Source organism: Hyperoodon ampullatus (genome assembly GCF_949752795.1).
Source record: "Hyperoodon ampullatus genome assembly, chromosome: 12".
NCBI classification, from domain to species: Eukaryota; Metazoa; Chordata; class Mammalia; order Artiodactyla; family Ziphiidae; genus Hyperoodon; species Hyperoodon ampullatus.
In genome coordinates, this window is record NC_136925.1 from 51,462,756 (window position 1) to 51,483,464 (window position 20,709).

Genomic DNA, 20,709 nt, shown 5'->3' on the forward strand with positions numbered 1-20,709 from the left:
ACCTGTGCTGCCTCTGGTTTTATTTGAGAGTCAGCATTTTCTGCCCTCCACCACCTCTATCAGAGGTGTCACCCAGTGCCCTTGTTACTGTTGCTTGTGCCTCTGGAGTAATTGGTACCTTGCTGCTGTTGGTATTGCTGGCACCACCACCTGGGGCATCAGGATGCTGGGTGCTTCTGCCACATCTGGGCTCTTCTGATTTGCAGACTCCAAGGGGTGGGTGGGGTGCAGTTGGATTGCAAGTGCCTCTATATCAGGTATCGTCAGATTTGTGGGCTTCACCACTGCAGGCAGGGAACAGGAGGCTGGATTCGTGGATGGCTCTGTGGCTGGAGGAATTGGGTCCCAGTTATCTGTGGCTACGGGCACCACTACATTCAGGAGGCTAGAGTCTTATGTATTGCTTTCCTTGCTGATTTTGGGTTCTCTGGGGCTGCAGGCTTTGCTGCCACAGCCAGGGGACCACGATTGCAGGGTCTGCCTCCACTGTTTCCCCATTTCTACCTCCTCGATGTGTTCCAGTCCATCCACCTTTAGATGTACAGATATGTGGAATTCTCTGGCATTCTGATGGGTTGGGCAGAGGCTTATTGTTGAGTTGTTAATGTTTCACAGGTTGTAGATTGAAGGGGAGAGACAAGGAAGCATCTTATCTGCTGTGATGCTGACATTGCTTGCTTCATTCTAAGCTCTTATTTCACTAAGTTTCCCTCAATTTTCCTTGAGGACTCAATTCTTTCTTTCCCCTTAACACCACTCAACATATGCCCATGAGTTATAGGGGCTTGCCTGGGTAGTGAGGCTTCCATGGAATTGGGAAATGTTAGAATTCTGGTAAAGAGTGGAGAGTGGTATGGAAATATTGTGCAGTTTGAAATATCACCCATATGACACATACATTACTTCTGGTATATAAATCTATAGTATTAGCATGACAAACTATTATTTCCAAGGATGTAAGGATGTAATGTTACCTGCCCAAGGGTTATTGCCTGGAGATGTCAATGACTGAAACAATGGAATAAATCACTGATTGTGGAAAACAAAGTCTTAAATCTTGGATACATATTCAGGTGGAGAGACAGGAAAGAGAGACTTCTCATCACTTCTCAGACAATGCTAACAACTCAGTCTATTCACAAGGCCATCCGTTCCAGCTATCATTTTCCATGAATCTTACTTCTTGTAAATTTGGAATTATAAACAATATGGTATTATTGTAGCATACAAAATATCTGAAGATGAAACTGGAAAAGGATATAGGAGCCAGATCTTGGAGGACTCTTACATCATTTTAACAAGTTTGGACTTTATTTTTAAAAAAATCTGGGGAAAAAATAGAGTTTTAAATTAAGTGTGGTTTATTCAGTTTTATGACTTTGATAATTTATGTTGAGGGGGTTCTGCTAGGATGAATATTAGTGAAATAAAAATAAAGATGTGAGGACAGTGTTTAGATCATTACAGTGGTTCAAGAAAAAGATAATGAAGACTTGAATTAACATGGAAATCATAGTTATGGATAGGAGGAAGTAAACTCAAGAAATATTTAGGAAACAAAATCAGCAGAACTTGAAGATCCTTTGAATAATCACGTGAAGGCTAGAAAGAGAAAATTAGTCACCCTCAGATTTCTAGGGAAGTGTAGGGTGGGTTGTGGTTTCACCAATGATAATTAAAAGCAAGCTGGGAAAAGGAAATGAAGAGTATAAGTTAAGACATATTGAACTTAAAGGTGTTTATTTGACATTTGAATATACAAGCCTGAAATTTTCAGGGAAAAGCTCTTTGGCAGAGAAGTCCTGAAATGAAGACATAGAATTGGAGATCTTCAGGATAAAAGGCAGAGTTTCAACCTTGAGAGTGTACATATCTCATGAAGAGAGGGTATAGAATGAGAAGTTCAGAGGATTAATGATGGAATCTGGGAAACACCAATAATTAAGGGGAAGCAAAGGAAAAACATACAAAGAAGTCAGAAATAAAGCTCAGAAAATATGGTGAGAACTAGGAGACTGTTGTTATGCTCACCTAACAGTAGAGAAGCTTAGAGAAAAGACAAAGTGGTAAATGCCACTGAGATATCTAATAATGCGAGGACTGGAATGGTTCCATTGGTTCAGCAATGATAATGTCTTCAGCATTAGCCACATTATCGGAAGCACAGTAGAAACAGTAGCCTCATCTTTGTGGGAGATAAGAAGCAGTGTTAACACTCCAACACCAGAAGACTGGCTAAGATACAGAGGAGAGAAAATAGTAGAGAGAGATATGGGAATCTAGAAAAAAGTAATTTTAAACTGAGAATAATATTTCCAAAATGAGGAATAAAGTCAATAAGGAGAAAGAACATAATGCCACAAAATAGCATGGATGACTGATCAAGAAGGACCCAAATGGAGACACTGGTCTTGAAGAGGAGGATAAACACTTTACCTCAGAGATTAAAATAGAAATGGATATAGACTAAACAAGAACCTCAAGCTACTATCCTATTTATCGTTTTATTCCTAACCAATATTCTTCAGCATCAGTGCCTGTATCTTTCACTTCGTCATCCCTCAATCAATTTGTCATCATTTAGCTTTTAGTTGTGCCACTCCCCAGAAAGTTCTCTTTTGAAAATCATTAATAATTATATAGCTGACAAATCCAATGACTTGGTGACAACCACCTTGTCATTGAAAGGTTTATTTTCCTTGGTTACTATGAAATTATAACAATTACATTTTTTTAACCTCTGATCTTTCTAGTCACTATTTTCTGCTTTTTCTCTTTGACTCTCCTTGCTTTTCTCCCTGCAATTGTTCTCTAGCATTCCATCCCAGACCTGTCCTCTCTCGAGAACAGAATCCATGAAAAGCTCATGGATTCTCTCTGTTTCCACCATTAACCCACACAGAGGACACCCACAGATATATCTCCAGTTCTGTCACTCTCTGGAGCTCTAGTTTGACATTTAGAGCCACCTACTTGTTACTTGCTTGTGCCACAGTACTATAATTTAAATATGTCTAAAATTAATCTTGTCTTCTCTCACCAAACTATTTTTATCTTTCTTCTTCATTTTTATGATAAATACCAACAATATTCTTCTAGCACCCAGTCTGAAAATTTATTATTGTCATTAAACAATTTCTGACTTTTCCTCTTCCAAAGCTGGTCGATTGTCAAATTCCACTGAATCTACTTTATAATAGTGCTTATAAAATATCCCTTCTTTCCAATCTCACAACTAATATCAGGTCCTAATGCACGCTGCCTACATTATTGCCAAAGCTTCCTAACTATCCTGCCCTTTCCTAAAGCAAATACCTGAGTGTTATTTCCTACACTTACAATTTTTCATTGACTCCCTATTGCCCATGCAGTAGAGTCCAATTTTAAAATCAGGCCCCTTTACTGCATTATTAGCACAGGTTGTACTATTCCATTCTGTGTTTTTGAGACTCTTGTTATTCCTCATACACATCCTGCAATTTCCCACCACTTTGCCTTCCATTGTTACCTATGCCCAAGATACCCTTCCAACTAATTATTACATAACAAAATTCTATCTGTTATTTAAGGCTTGACTCTAAAGTCACCTTGTATAATAAATGTTTTGCTTTTCCTCAGGTAAGAATAATTTTTAAACTCCTACGGCTCTTTATCTGTATTTATGTCTTTACCCTGTTGGCTTTCAAACATGAACTAAGATTATATGGAAAATCTTTAGCTGATAGCAAAAAATGAGGTCCAAACAACTCAGGGACTCAATAAAGATTCATATTTTTCCCTATCTTTAATTGCTCAAGAATAGTATTAACATCTGAATATTTCCTTAAGTTTTCACATAGTATGCGACCCATAAATATATGTTGAAGGAAAGTGAAAATGATTTGAAAGCTGCAAATCAAATATAAAACAGTAAGAGGATTATCATATTGATGATTAAATATTATATATCTCCAAAGAAAATATGACTTAAAAGCAGGCTTAAGATCAAATAATTATACTAGATATAAATTGGCACACTGTAATTAATTTAAAACATTAAATTATCTTTTAACTTTGAAAATTTTTAAACAATCAGAAAATCAGTAATTTCCACTTAACACTGCACACATGGTTCCTAATTCTAGCCTCAGTGTAGAACAACAATTTCCAGTATCTTAAAAACAAATAAAGAAAACCCAAATCACTTTCTTATTCTACTTATTTAAAAGGGACTAAAAGGTGGACATCTTGTAACATGTACTGAGTTTTGTGGAGATTAGGGACTGGTTACTAAATGTATGATGAAGTAATATATATTTTCATGTGTGACTGATTGTCAGTGAGGAGGAGGAGAAATGAAAACTACTTGACAAATGAGAAGCATCTCCTTTGACTTTTTTTTTTTTTTTTTTTTTTTTGCGGTACACGGGCCTCTCACTGTTGTGGCCTCTCCCGTTGCGAAGCACAGGCTCTGGACGCGCAGGCTCAGTGGCCAGGGTTCACGGGCCCAGCCACTCCGTGGCATGTGGGATCCTTCCAGACCGGGGCACAAACCCGTGTCCCCTGCATCGGCAGGCGGACTCTCAACCACTGTGCCACCAGGGAAGCCCTCCTTTGACTTTTATATGTAACTTGTCAAGTTGGTAAAGCTCTACCTGAGTTTCAAAATATTTATGACGGCTTTGGAAGGAACACTTGTTTCTGTTCATTCTACAGTTGAGAGGAAACCTAATATGCAGAGTCATATTTAAATTAATGATTGAGGTATGAGCTCTAAGACTAACTAGAGTCAAAGTAATTAATGCTAATAGTTTAATTTCATAAAAGGTTATTTCTCTCCTTATATTTCACTCTAAGCCTAGCAATCAGGTCTGCTTAATCCCAACCAATATGTCTGGCTTACTAGAGACCATTCTTGGTTGAACATTCCAGTGAATTCACTAACTGATGGTTCAATATCAATTCAGTATCTCTACTCACTCCAATTTGACTTGATTAAACTCCAAATTATGTGTGCTTGTATTTCTTCCCTAATATCTAGGCTCCGAGTGATTCAGAGTCTGTGCATGGGTCAATTACTGGTTATTGAATCTTTCCTTTTTTAAAAAAAATAAATTTATTTATTTATTTATTTATTTATTTATTTATTTATGGCTGTGTTGGGTCTTCATTTCTGTGCGAGGACTTTCGGCGAGCGGGGGGCCACTCTTCATCGCGGTGCACGGGCCTCTCACTGTTGTGGCTTCTCTTTTGTGGAGCACAGGCTCCAGATGCGCAGGCTCAGTAGTTGTGGCTCACAGGCCCAGTTGCTCCGTGACATGTGGGATCCTCCTAGACCAGGGCTCAAACCCGTGTCCTCTGCATTTGGCAGGCAGGTTCTCAAGTGCTCCGTCACCAGGGAAGGCCCTGAATCTTTCCTTTTTAACTCTGTCTCCAGACCGTCTTCACAATCAAGGATTCCCTGAGGCTCAGTATCTGAAATCTAATTCCAGATGAAACCCATATACTGCTATTTGGACATCCACTGGTCTCACCCATGGCTGAAGATTTTGAACACAATTTTGTCTCACTTTTGTTCTTGCTTTCAACACATATAGATGTCCTGACCTTATATTCACTTGCAGGATCCATATACCCTGTATCCATGCCTAGATTATGACTTCCTCTGAATCTATATTTAGACTCTTAGCCTTGTCATTGATACCATGGCATTATCCATCCTGAAGCACTCAGGTTTTACCCACACATTCCATTTAATGTTGACAAGCAAAATTGATAAGACACCATAAAAGAATGAGATATATTAATATGGACTTCCAATAAATTCATGGCTCTGCCACTTATGGAAAAACTGATACCTAGTAAAAGATGTCAATGAAACATGTATCGTGCTAACTTACCTCAAAAATGACATCACGCATATTACATCACTAAGAAAAGAACTATCTAGGAGACAGATTTTATTCCTATCTACTATAAATTCAGAATAATAAATAGAGCTGTATTTGAAAAAGGGAAGCAATTAATCTCAATAATTCAATTGCTTCTAATTAAGTATTATCTTATAGTGCAGTTTATATTTTCCTTCAAGTGTCATTTAATTTTTTGTCTTTCATTAGACGTACATGTGTACTAATTTATGCATTAATTTATATAACTAATGTATATTAATTTATATTTTAATTTATTAACTAATATATAAATTTATATCCATATATATGTTGCTTGGGATTGAGAATGTGGATATGCATCATATATATTTTATAACTCCCTATAGTCCTGATATATATTCTCTTATAGAGCATATGCAATAAGAGATTTTTTTTTTCTTTGCGTTACGCAGGCCTCTCACTGTTGTGGCCTCTCCTGTTGCGGAGCACAGGTCCGGACGCGCAGGCTCAGTGGCCATGGCTCACGGGCCCAGCCGCTCCGCGGCATGCAGGATCCTCCCGGACCAGGGCACGAACCCGCGTCCCCTGCATCGGCAGGCGGACTCTCAACCACTGTGCCACCAGGGAAGCCCGCAATAAGAGATTTTTTAAGGAGAAAAATGTTATGCCATTTTAGTGGCATGTATGTGAAAGGGTACTCCTGTTTTGTGTGTGTGTGTGTGTGTGTGTGTGTGTGAGTGAGTGTATGTTGAGGATAGGGTTGTTAAACTGTGTCTTGAGATTCTTCCAAAGACATTGGATACATTACTGATTTAATTTCTATTTGTAAAACAGAATCACAAATTTCAAAATTGTTCCAGTTTGTTTTGAAAGGAGAATATGTAAATGTTTCATCATATTGAATATTTTTAACATGTATTAATGTTCTTAAAGATATTCTTTAGAGTGTCTACTGAGAGGAGTCAATATTCACATAATAGTTGCTTCTGATTAGACATGACAAGAGGCATAGCTTTGAAAACTTAAATTTAAACTTAAATTTGATACTATTCTTGCACAAAGCAAACATTGTTCATGTAAGTTCTACTAGTCAAAGTTTCGTTTGCTCAGACGCTAACCTTATAGATCAGTATATTGAATTTGAATGTTCTCCAGATGACTGGGATCCCATTGAGCTTACACAGCAGCGTTTCTTCAATTTTTCAAAAACTAACTTACAATTGGACTATAATTACTAGCTTTAGTTTATGACCCTAAAGGAATAAAACTATTGTCATTAGAGCACTGAAGACAAAGCCTTGTTAACATAGGTACTACAAATCTTGTGCAAAGTGGGTTTCCATATCAGTGAAATAGTAAAATCAATAAATAGAGCTCTTCTATAAGCACTAAACAATACATTGAGTTAGAAACCTTAGCATAAAGAAGTTATAGTCATGACATCTTTTTATTTAAGCTGCACTTACCTTTTTTAGTTGAGGCAGAACCAACCTCTTCTTTGGCTCGTTCAGTTTCTATAAATTCAGAGATTGAAGAATGAGAAACGGATATCAGACATGCGAGGTCAATATCTTATAGTATTCTAAGTCAGACAAGACTAAAACTGCCCAAAGGATAAAACGTATGTGGCACCTGAGAGCAAAGCAAGCAGCAGAGAAAACCACGCTAGAATAAGCTTGAATTTCTTTTGTAACTAATGAACTTCCTTAAATAACAATGCAGAAATTCTCTTTCAAGATACAATTCTGGTGGTACTAAATTTTATGCTTATATAAGTAGTGACCATAAAAAAGGCGGCTTATTCCACAGAATACACTGGAATACTAATTTATTAGTTTATAGTCAAATCTTAAATGATGCATAAATTGTGGGGAAGAGCACTTGAAAGGCCTTCTTTGTTTAGCCTTTAACTATGGGGATGGCAAGCCATAACTGATCTCAATTAATTTGCTTTATATTATAAAATATTAGCCATAATGTTATAGAAAATTCCATTTGAATATTGCTTTGAAGAGAGAGAAAAAGAAAAAAATTTAAAAAGGCCAAAATGGCTTCTTGGAGTTTCTCTGAATATCTAGTGTGGAAGATAGGAAGATAGGAGAGCTCTTCCAAAAATATAATCTGAAATGCTGGTCCTAGTGCAAAATGTTAGACCTCAAATCAAGGCTAATTAAAGTGGAAGTTTCTTTGATCCATATGAAAATTAGAAAATGACGAGCTGGTAAATTTTTACAAAGTTTATTTACTCATTTTATTAGCTTTTGATTATTCAAGGCTGTTGCCCTTGGACATCTGTATTTGTATTTTTAGTTTTATTCTTACTAGTACATGTATATAATCCCTGTTACTCATGTGCACTCACTCAGCAGCTGAGGCTCTAGGAACAACCAGTAAACAGGGGTCTTCATGCCCCCTTGCCCTCCCTGTGCCATAGACCTTGGGCTGTGAGAGAGATCAGATGTCAGGAGACCTTCACGTCACTTTCAGGTTTTAATTTCACAATATTAGATACCACAAGCTTCACAATTTGAGCCCATGCAAGAAGTCATGTAAATAAGACTTCTTCAGGCTGTTTCAAGACCTGGAGCTCCAGGACTAAGCAGATCCCTGGCTGTTATATAGCTTTGAGGAAAGACTTTAGACCAGTGGTTCTCAAAATTGGCATGCATCAGAGTCACTCAGGAGGGCTGTTAAAACACAGATACGGGCCTGATTCAGTAGGTCTGGGGCATGTCCAAGAATTTACATTTCTAGCCAGTTCCCAGGTGATGCTTACGCTGCTGGTCTTGGCCATATTTTGGAAACTAATTACCACACTTCTCCTAATATACAACCAGGACTAATGTCCCTGAAATCCCCAACCTTGTTCACCTCAGTTACTACCATGAGCCTAGGCTTCCAGCAGAAAACAGTCTATATGGCTTCATATTTCTCCTAAAAACAGACTCTTTTCCAAAGTCCTTCCACTGAGTTATCTCTATCATAGCACACATCCCTAAATTCTCAGCCTCTTCTCAAAATGTGCACTTTACTTTCTTCCTTTAACCAAACTAGTTCCCTAAGGACACTACATCCCCTACAAATGGTTTTCCAAAATAGAGACAGTTTATTTTTCCTCTATATACCAAAGTGTCTGGAAGTGATGTATATTTACTTCTTCTTTTTAACTAAATTAATAAATGCTGTTTATGACTTCTCCTTACTTCTTATTACTTCTGATCGATGGTTATCTCCTTGTTTCCTCCAAATCTCAGTTGTTTTGAAGTCCATAGTATTAGGTTGCACCCGGCTCTGTCTTGCTCTATTGCTGCCATTAACCAGCATTATGTCTGTGTCACATTAATTATTGAATATTCCTATACATAGTTATCTGCTCCACTATTACTACTGTGATTTTTCATTAGGAACCACTCTTAACCCAGGCTTCACACTAGACTAAGCTGGGGAGTTTTTATAAGCCTATGAGATTCAGACATAGTAGTTCTGGGGAGGACTACAGAGCTTTGAGATTCTGAGTTAATGAGTCTGGGATAAGGTAAGCCTGGCTATTTGTCTATTTGTAAGCTTGTCAAGATACTCTATTATTTAACCAGGATTGGGAGTCACTTATAGACACAGTCCATACAACCACAGAATCTCTCATTTCCTTGACCTTCTCACTTTTGAAAACTGGAGACCCCACTTCTCTGATCACTACCAAGAAAAAGTATCTTGGACTTTTTCTTTGCTGCCAAGACTTTGATTTCAAAATTCCTATTCCCTGGCACCACTCTTCCTGTTATAGTTCACTTACTCAAGAACCTCCTCTAAGTAGTTTCTGACCCCATCAATACTTTCATTCCTTTGACCTTATCAGTTTCTCAATGCTCCAGATCTTCCTTATGTCCTCACTTTTCTTCTTTCAAGCTTATATTTAAATAGGCCATGGTTAAATCATTCACTTATTGTTTGTTTTCATAGTCATCTGGTATTATTAAGTTTCTAGGGCTGCCTTTAAGTTATTAGGTGGCTAAAAACAACAGAAATTTATTCTTTCACAGTTCTGGAGGCTAGAAGTCCAGCATTAAAGTGTTGGCAAGGCCCTCTGAAACTTGCTCTGAAGGCTCTTGGGAAGAATCCTTCCTTGCCTCTTCCTAGATTCTGTTGGTTGCCAGCAATCTTTGGCATTCCTTGGCTTGTAGCTGCATCACTCCAATTTCTCCCATTATGTTCATACGGCTGCCTTCCTTCTGAATGTGTCTGTGTCTCTAAATCTCCCTCTCCTTAAAAGAGCATCAGTCATTGGATTTAGGGCCCATTCTAATCCAGTATAGCCTCATCTTACCATGATTACACCACTAAAGACCATTTTTTGAAATAAGCTTGCATTCACAGGTACTGTACTAGTTAGGATTTCAACATATCTTTTGAGGGGATGCAATTCAATCCACTACATGTGCCAAAACACCAAACCTACTCTATGCCTGCCACCTGAGCTGCCATCCAAACTGGAGGAAGACCCCCATCTGCTGCAGATCTGACTTCAAATGTCTAGTCACAGTGTTTAACAGAGTGATCAGCACTGATCAACAATACTACCACAGACCTAGTGAAGTTACTTTCTCATTTTTCTAGACAAGTGGTTCATGAATACCCCTCCTTTCTCAAACTTCCAACATCCTGTAACATAAAAGCAAGTTGCTGTTGGGATCTTCATAGAGAAAGTAGAAGCAGACTAGGCTATCTCTTCTTTTCACCACCTCACCAGCACATACCAGCACTATTCATCTTCTTTCCAGACCCATAGGATCATCATTCCCTATCTAACACCAATTCCTCCAAATCTGCCCTGCATCCCAACTCCTTTTGCATAGACAATGATGTAATGCTTGCAAGTACTGCCTCTCTCTGCTACTTCATCTGCTTTCCACTTCACTGATGTTTTCACATCAGCTCAGAAACACAAAATGTCACCGTGTATAACTTCAGACCACCACGGCCTTCACTCCTACGTGTCCCCTATCTCAACTACTTCATCTCTCTGTGGTCCACCATGGTCTCCAGAGAGCTGCTATGCTCAGTGTCACCACTTCTATCTTCTCATTCTTTATTTTTTAAGATTGTTTAATTGTGAAAGATATAATATAAATGAAAGGCATAAAGGTGTATAACATATGTGATAACATATATGCGTATTTTAATGAGTGGCAATAAAAAATGCACATCTTTGAAACCCCCTGTAAACTTAAGTAATAAAACATCACCAAAGACTTTGAAACCTCTTACTTGTCCTATTACCACTGCATACCTCTCTCTTCATCTCAGAATTATCACTGTCCTATATTTTGTATTAAAAATTTCTTTATTTTCCTGTACATTTTTTATCACATGAATTTATCTCTAAACAAAGCTAAGGCCATTTTTTACAGATTGAATTATGTTGTTTAGTGATATAACTCTATAAATTGACTTATACTTTTTAATTCTTATAATTTGCTTCCTTTAAAACGTGTGCTGAGACGCAGTTGTAAAACTGTTTAACAAGATAGCCATTAGACTTGGGTAGCTTTAGGGCCTTTCGTGGTCTACCTAAACAAACCAAAGCCAGAGTCAACTAGATTTATCTCAAATCTGAGTGATACTCAAAAGCAATTATCATAAGCTAAACAAACTAAATTATTTAGTTATTTAGCCAAATAACTAATTTTCCCAAATAAGACAATATATGTTATAGTCAGTTAAATATATATTTTTGCTTTGCTTCCATGTATTCTCTATAAAAACCTTTGCCCTACCCCACAATGGTGGAGTGCCCCTCATCATTTATCGGTTTTGTCACTGCCCTATTTGATTAATTGTTTACTTAAATAAATTGTTTAACTTTTTGTACAAGCCACGTTGATATGAGGAACTGTAGTTGATTGATTTAACTGCTGTACAGTATTCCACTTATACATATTCTACAAATTATGTATCCATTTTCCTGCCAATGGATACTAGGTCATGTCCTGTACATGTTATTATAAAATAATGCTGTTATGAATATTCCTGTATATGAATCCTGGTGCAATGTGCAAGAATTTTCTTAGAAGTGAAATTGCTAGGATATAGCATGTGTCTCTGTTTAACTTCTCTAGATAAAAGCCATATTTTTCCCCCAAATTTTACACTCACACCAACACTGTATGTGAGAGTTTCTATTGCTTCATATCATCACCATCACCAGAATGAACATTTTTCTCCATTTTTGGTCAATTTGATATTGTAAAATAGTATTGTGGTTTTAAGTACATTTTCATTATTACTAAGAGGTTAAATATTTTTGATATGTCTATAGGCAATTTGTGTCTTATTTTGTTTTCTTTTTGATTCTAACATATCTTTTGCTCATTTTTTCTATGCATTAGTCTATCAAGTTCTTTCTCTTCTTGTTTTTTTATTTTTAGAGTTATTTATTTTTCATTACTAACCTCTAGTTACTTATATATGCTACAAATACCTTTTCCAAAATTGTAACTTGTCTTTTATCTCTTTATGGCATCTATTGATAAGTTTTAAATTTTACTGTAATCATTTTAGTACATTAGATTTTTAATTTACAGCTTGAATTTATATATATAATTTTTGTGATCCAACCATACTTCAAGAAAATATATACATATACCTCCTATACATTTTTCTTTAAATTAATGGCTTGTTTTATTTTTACCATTTAAGTCCTTGAACCATCTGGAGTTGATATTTTGGAATTGTACGAAGTAGGAATAAATTAGATTTTTTTTTTTGGGCAATGAATACCAACTACATCAGCAACATTTTAAAATAATCTCTCTATTCTCTAACTATTGAAATGGCTACTTTTTCTTTTATCAGATTTTTGCTCAAGTGAATCATTTTAGGTCTCTTTTTGTTCCTGTTTGTCCTATTGGAAAACTTGTTTAGATCTGCACCAATACCATGCTCCTTGAAAACATAGTATCATGACACTGTTTTATTAATAAGACTCAGGTCACTAAGTACTTGTCTCAATAGTCATACTTCATACTTATTTTGCTGTACTCATTATTATACTTTCACAATATTAAAATTTATTCCTGATTTTCTATTTGAAATTCTCTCCTCCTCTTCTCTACTTCCTAATGTCTAAACTGAACTCAGATTCTACTTCTGCAAGTTCTCATCTATATAGCTTGGACCTCTTTGAACAAAACTTGATAAATGTTCTTAAGCTCTGAACCATGACATTTTTCCAATTTTGTGCTGGCATTCAGGGCACCAACCTTGGCTCCACACGTGGGATTGAACAAGAAGCACATCTTGGCCTAACATCTAAGTCAGTCCCAGGTTTCTCACAGTCTACTTTTCCTGGCACATAAACCTCCCCAAACCATCCCCTGGCATTGTATCAGTACTATTTTGAGTTTATTCAGTCAGCATCATCTGTGATTTGGGTAGTGATCATATAATTTATTATCCAAACTAAGCAGGTGAAAAAGGTGTTAGTAATAATTATTCCAGAATAATATGAATAAACCCAGATTTCCCTAAACAACTGAGATACCTGTCATATATGTCGTCCAACCTGTGGTCTATACACACACCCCTGATATCAGATCTACTAGTTCAGGCCCATAGATCTTTCCCCCTAGCAATTTCCATGACAGAATATTTAAACTATGTCCAAAAAGCCATGCCACTTTCTAACTAACATAAGCTGTCCCCAAATAGTCTTCTAACATCATAAAACTAAATAAATCCAGGGCTTCCCTGGTGGTGCAGTGGTTGAGAGTCTGCCTGCCGATGCAGGGGACACGGGTTCGTGCCCCGGTCCGGGAAGATACCACATGCCGCGGAGTGGCTTGGCCCGTGAACCATGGCTGCTGAGCCTGCGCATCCGGAGCCTGTGCTCCACAATGAGAGAGGCCACAACAGTGAGAGGCCCCAACAGTGAGAGGCCCGCGTACCGCAAAACAACAACAACAACAAAAAAAAAACTAAATAAATCCAAAAGGGTTTTATTTTTTATTTTTAAATTCTGCATACTGGCTTCTCCTGAATGATCTGACACATATTACTAGATCAAGAGATAGATATGTGACTCACAAATTTAGGTATTGAAATGTAGTTAAGGTGATAAGCAGAGTCAGGCTTGGTGGCTGAGCATACTACAAAAATCTAGTGTAGTGTTAAAACCAAGGAATGAAAAATGCCTGACCATTGTCATTTAATTCAAATTTAGGCCCACAATTAAAAATAACTAGACTTTGGCACCTGACCTGGTCTTTGATGTCTTTTTTACTCAGAATTCAAACCGACCACAGGCTGGTCAAACATGCACATGGAATACATGATCAAAGCCCTATGGTCCTCAATATGAGGAACGAAGTAATGTATGGTAGTGTTTCCCAAGGTTTTGAGGAATACTGGTCCTTGAAGTGTTCTTTGGAAAAAAGAGAGTGATGTGGTCAAATATATTTGCTAAGCATTGTCTACTACATTCCCTCTTGATTCACCAAGAGGAGTGTCAAAGATCTGAGATGCCCGTGAGTCTTGGTCCTCCTCCTCCTTGGAGATGACTAATCATATCATCAAACCCTCTGTCTCTATCCAATGTGGCGGTAGGGGTGAGGGAGTGTGTGTGCAGTGGACTGAAGGGAGGAGAACTGGGTGTGTTGAGGCATTTCTGTAAACAGGATGATAAAGAAATCTGTGTTGACTTGCGGAAATAGTAAATCTAGATTTGGCATCTCTGTTGGTCAAAGGCACTCTTCATCCATCCACATAATCCCTGACAAGTAACTTTACATGTGGAGGCATTAAGTGCCCCTCCGTAGTGCTTGCTACATCATTGAACATGAAGGCCTTCCCTTTTCTTCAAGCTCATGGTACCATGAGAACATCCACCCTATACTGATACAGTTCCCAAACTAGTCTGTGTCCTCTAGTGTTTTTCTTACAGTGATTTCGGTTTCTTAAGACCTAGAGGAAACAGTTCCACACCAAAAATTCAATTCACATTCTTGTTATCTCCTTTAATTGAGTGCTAAAGACAAATTACCTTTTACTTTTTCCATGGACTTGCTCTAGTCCTGTCAATTTCACCTATCCTTTTTAATTCAATACCATGAAATTGTATCACATAAATACTTTATTTATGTTAATTAAACTATACACCTCACTCTCTCATTTGCTCTCATAATTTAAGATAATGTAAAGTCATATCCTAAATATTCAGGTTATACACACAAAACTATGTATCTTTACTATGTGGGTGACAGAAGGAATTTTCAAGAGTATTTGTAATGATATGCCTTATGCATTAACTTTATAAATAGCTCACTGTATATAAAAGCTATGTAAATATTCTTCTGTTGTGTGATTTCAAGACCAAAAAAAAAAAAAAAACAGTTCTTATTTGGGGAAATGGATGGTCACATTGCTAGCAGAGATTTTAAACAATTTATGAATTATCTCTACCTTTTGTACTGGGAGATAATGCCCATGTCAAGTCCAAATCGTTCAACCATACAAGGAGTTGAATATTAATTCTTTTGAAACCTTTATACTGGGTCTCAGATGATTTGGCAACCTAAATTTGTTAATTTCCTGCAAAAGATGCTGATCTCTTCAAAACTTGATTGGATAGTGTTTCATAGATAGCAGGACTTACAGGGTTTTTTTTTTATTGCAAATGAATATTTTTATCTAAATGTCACATTTTTCTAGGAAGAAAATTTTCATTTTCAGAGTAATCTTCAATCTAGAGTCCTCTACCGTTCTGCAAAATTATCAGTTTTGTTTTATATATTTTCTTGATTATGCATTTCTACAGACTAAGTATTAGCATACTAAATACTCTGTAATATGAAGTTCTAATCAGCTTATATTCAACTAAAAATTGTCATGAAAATATAACTGGAATTTTAGATTCATGTTACACCTTTCCTTAAGGTCTACAGTGTCTATGTAAACACTTCCAACTGCAATTTTTTTTAAAAGACACCAAGCTACTCAATATTATATTTTCCAATTTTTTTCTGATATATTCACCAATGATATACCCTGTCTCAAAAGCCTGACAGTAAATAAAACATGCATTTGTTTTTTGTATTAGTACCATCATTAGTACTTATGCAACTCTAAATCAAAAGGAAAATATAAACATATTTACATAATGCACAGAAATGAGGTTTGATCTTAAATCTTATATACAAAGCTTAGAGAAGCTAAAAGAATATTTTTTCTAAACTCAAATATACGCCATTATGCCTAAATTTTCATGAATTGCCATCTGTTAGATACTTCATCAAATTGAGAAATACCAACAAAGAAAAAAGCATTTATCCGTTAGTGTATTGTCAAAGCCACTATTGATGCAAATGCCATGATATACTATAGTTGTCAGTCAATATTTATTCTAAATCTGAGGATAGAAGCCTTAAAAGAAAATTGTGATATTGCAAGGGCAGTACTTAATAAAATTGTTGGGGGTTTCCTTTTCATTACAGACACAATAATTTTCATAGTAGACAAATTACGTTGCCTCCTGGTTTGATCAAGTGATTAATCATTAGGAAAATTTTCTAATGTGTTTAAGAAACTGAAAACATCACTTATCATTCTGCAAAATGGGAAACAAAAATATAAACAACTTAAAAGAGGTTATGACATGGACAAATTAACATTTACAAGTGAAAGCTCTATAGATAAATTTTAATAAGAATTGATTCACAGAAGAGACAAGGTTGAGTAATTATGCATATCAGTTTAACACAACAAATAATCAGAGCAAGAAACATTTGATAAGTCAGCCTAAAATATTAGCATTAGCACTGTCTATAGCAGAAGTTAAATGAGTAAGCTGCTGAAATATGCTTTTTGTTTTCTCAAGGTTTAGTCAACATACTTGCTTTAACTTGTTTTTCACTTGGAGCTGTTAAGGACAAGAAATAATAAGATCTAAGTCAGTTACAAGTCTCCTTGGGTCTCTCTCTAAAATAGTTTTCTAAAATAGTTTTTTTTTTCAAAAAAACTATATTATAACCTTGGAAACTAAAGAAAAATGTAGGTCTGAGGAAGAAAAAATACAACACTGTGCCATTTTCTTTGATAAACTTTAAATATATGCCATGAACCATAGATTTCTTCTCTGATATTCATATAACTTCTCCCAACACAGAATGCTCATTCATGACTCATTCATTTTGTTTTCCATTTTAAATTATTTAAGAATCTGATTGGTGTTATATATATGCCAAAGCATATATATATCCTTAAAGTCTACAAAATGGTATGAAAGGAAGTGAATCAATAAATTATCCAATTGTTTCCATTTTAAAAACATAGTGAATTACAGCTAAGTTGCTACACTGTAATCACACCATGAAATGAACAGATAATATTTCAAGAAATTTAAATTATTGTATTTTGTCAAATTTAATATTGGATAATAATGTTTAGCTATTAAAACTCTTAAAACTATTCTATCAAACATTTAGAGAGGAGCTAACAGTCAGCCTTCTCAAACTCCTCCAAAAATTGCAGAGTAAGGAACACTCCCAAACTCATTCTATGAGGCCACCATCACCCTGATACCAAAACCAGACAAAGATACAACAAAAAAAGAAAATTACAGACCAATATCACTGCAGAATATAGATGCAAAAATCCTCAAAAAAGACTAGCAAACAGAATCTAACAGCACATTAAAAGGATCATACACAAAGATCAAGTAGAATTTATCCCAGGGATGGAAGGATTCTTCAATATACACAAATAAATCAAGGTGATACACCATATTAACAAACTGAAGAATAAAAACCATATGATCATCTCAATAGATGCAGGAAAAGCTTTTGACAAAATTCAACACCTATTTATGATAAAAACTCTCCAGAAAGTGGGCATAGAAGGAACCTACCTCAACATAATAAAGGCCATATATGACAAACCCACAGCAAAACATCATTCTCAATGGTGAAAAACTGAAAGCGTTTCCTCTAAGATCAGGAACAAGACAAGGTTGCCCACTCTCACCACTATTATTCAACATAGTTTTGGAAGTCTTAGCCATGGCAATCAGAGAAGAAAAAGAAATAAAAGGAATACAAATTGGAAAAGAAGTAAAACTGTCACTGTTTGCAGATAACATGATACTATAGGTAGATAATCCTAGGGATGCCATCAGAAAACTACTAGAGCTAATCAATGAATTTGGTAACATTGCAGGATACAAAATTAATGCACAGAAACCCCTTGCATTCCTATACACTAACAATGAAAGATCAGCAAGAGAAATTAAGGAAACAATCCCATTCACCATTGCAACAAAAAGAATAAAATACCTAGGAATAAGCCTACCAAAGGAGGTAAAAGACCTGTACTCAGAAAACTATAAGACAGTGATGAAAGAAATCAAAGATGACACAAACAGGTGGAGAGAATTACCATATTCTTGGATTGGAAGAATCAATATTGTGAAAATGACTATACTACCAAAAGCAACCTACAGATTCAATGCAATACCTATCAAATTACCAATGACATTTTTTATAGAACTAGACAAAAAATCTTAAAATTTGTATGGAGACACAAAGACCCCGAATAGCCAAAGCAATCTTGAGAAAGAAAAACGAGGCTGGAGGAATCAGACTCCCTGACTTCACACAATACTACAAAGCTACAGTAATCAAGACAATATGGTACTAGCACAAAAACAGAAATATAGATCAATGGAACAGGATAGAAAGCCCAGAGATAAACCCACGCACCTATGGTCAACTAATCTATGACAAAGGAGGCAAGGATATACAATGGAGAAAAGACAGTTTCTACAATAAGTGGTGCTGGGAAAACTGTACAGCCACATGTAAAAGAATAAAAGTAGAACACTCCCTAACACCATACACAAAAATAAACTCAAAATGGATTAAAGATCTAAATGGAAGACCAGACATTATAATAAAACTCTTAGAGGAAAACACAGGAAGAACACTCTTTGACATAAATCACAGCAAATCTTTTTTGACCCACCTCTTAGAGTAATGGAAATAAAAACAAAACTAGACAAATAGGACCTAATGAAACTTAAAAGCTTTTGCACAGCAAAGGAAACTATAAAGAAGACAAAAAGACAACCCTCAGAATGGTAGAAAATATTTGCAAACAAATCCGTGGACAAAAGGTTAATCTCCAAAATATATAAATAGCTCATGCAGCTCAATATTAAAAAAACAACAACAACCCAATCAAAAATGGGTCAAAGACCTAAATAGACATTTCTCCAAAGAAGACATACAGATGGCCAAGAGGCATATGAAAAGTTGCTCAACATCACTAATTATTAGAGAAATGCAAATCAAAACTACAATGAGGTATCACCTCACACCGGTTAGAATAGGCATCATAAGAAAATCTACAAACAATAAATGCTGGAGGGGGTGTGGAGAAATGGGAACCCTCTTGCACTGTTGGTGGGAATGTATATTGATACAGCCACTATGGAGAACAGTACGGAGGTTCCTTAAAAAACTAAAAATAGAATTACCATATAACCTAGCAATCCCATTATTGGGCATATACCCAGAGAAAACCAAAATTCAAAAAGACACATGCACACCAATGTTCATTGCAGCTCTATTTACAATAGCCAGGTCATGGAAGCAACTTAAATGCCCATCGACAGATGAATGGATAAAGAAGATGTGGTACATATATACAAAGAAGTATTACTCAACCATAAAAAGGAATGAAATTGGGTCATTTTTAGAGATGTGGATGGACCTAGAGACTGTCATATAGAGTGAAGTAAGTCAGAAAGAGAAAAGCAAATATCATATATTAACGCATATATGTGGAATCTAGAAAAATGGTACAGATGAACCAGTTTGCAAGGCAGTAATAGAGACACAGATGTAGAGAACAGACGTATAAACAGCAAGGGGGGAAAGTGCAAGGGGGCGGCGGATGGGATGAATTGGGAGATTGAGATTGACATATATACACTAATATGTATAAAATGGATAACTAATAAGAACATGCTGTATAGCACAGGGAACTCTACTTTGCTGTACAGTAGAAACTAACACAACATTGTAAAACAACTATACCGCAATAAAAAATTTTTTTAAAATAAAAAAAAAATTCTTAAAACTGATTAGACCCATAGTCATTCTTTATGCCTCCCCGTGTTTATACGTTTCTCTGATGTATGCTCTCTTTCAGCTTTCTGTGTATGAACATAAGTGAGAATATGTGTTATGGCCCAGTTATGGGAATGTTACCCCCAAACACATAATCTGTTCTCTGTTCTTTGTAAGGTAGACAACAACATTCATTCCTTCCCAAAGGTAAGTAATATCAATGTTAATGTGAAGTGTGAAATGTGTGATTATTTCATACTGTAAATTATTTAAAAGTCATTCATATTTATATTTTTTTAAAAATATGATTATCCTATTTGACATTTCTCTTTTCATCCACTCAAACATTTTCAAGTTCCTAAAATGTTCCTGACATTATGATAGGCACTCTGGGATAAAGATATAAAAAACAATCTTCATATTCTAATTTCTGACTATTTAAAGTGGAAAAAAGAAAATGTAATATGATTATAAGAGTATGTTAAGTGTTTTTATATAGAAAAGAAAATGATGCTATGGGAACTAGCTGGAGAAACTCTTAAATGGATTTGGGTTTTCTGAGGAAGTTTTACAAACCTGGAAGAAGAATAAGAAATGTGGTTTCGAATCTTCAGTTTGCTGTGGTCTGTGACAGGGGTGGGAGTATAGTTGAGCTAGATTTGCATGCTTATTTACATAATATTGTAATTGCTATTTTAATGTATTGGCAATGTAAATGC

At 35.9% G+C, this 20,709-nt stretch overlaps 1 protein-coding gene across 1 annotated transcript in view; it reads right to left on the bottom strand.

Annotated features, from left to right (window-relative positions):
* The window catches only part of TRDN (triadin), a gene marked incomplete at both ends in the record, with an annotated part of 296,330 nt that overhangs the window by 93,166 nt on the left and 182,455 nt on the right, over positions 1-20,709 (bottom strand). The window contains 2 exon segments of the mRNA XM_079716733.1: positions 7,337-7,384; positions 16,756-16,782. Of these exon segments, the coding sequence (XP_079572859.1) occupies positions 7,337-7,384; positions 16,756-16,782 (75 nt within the window).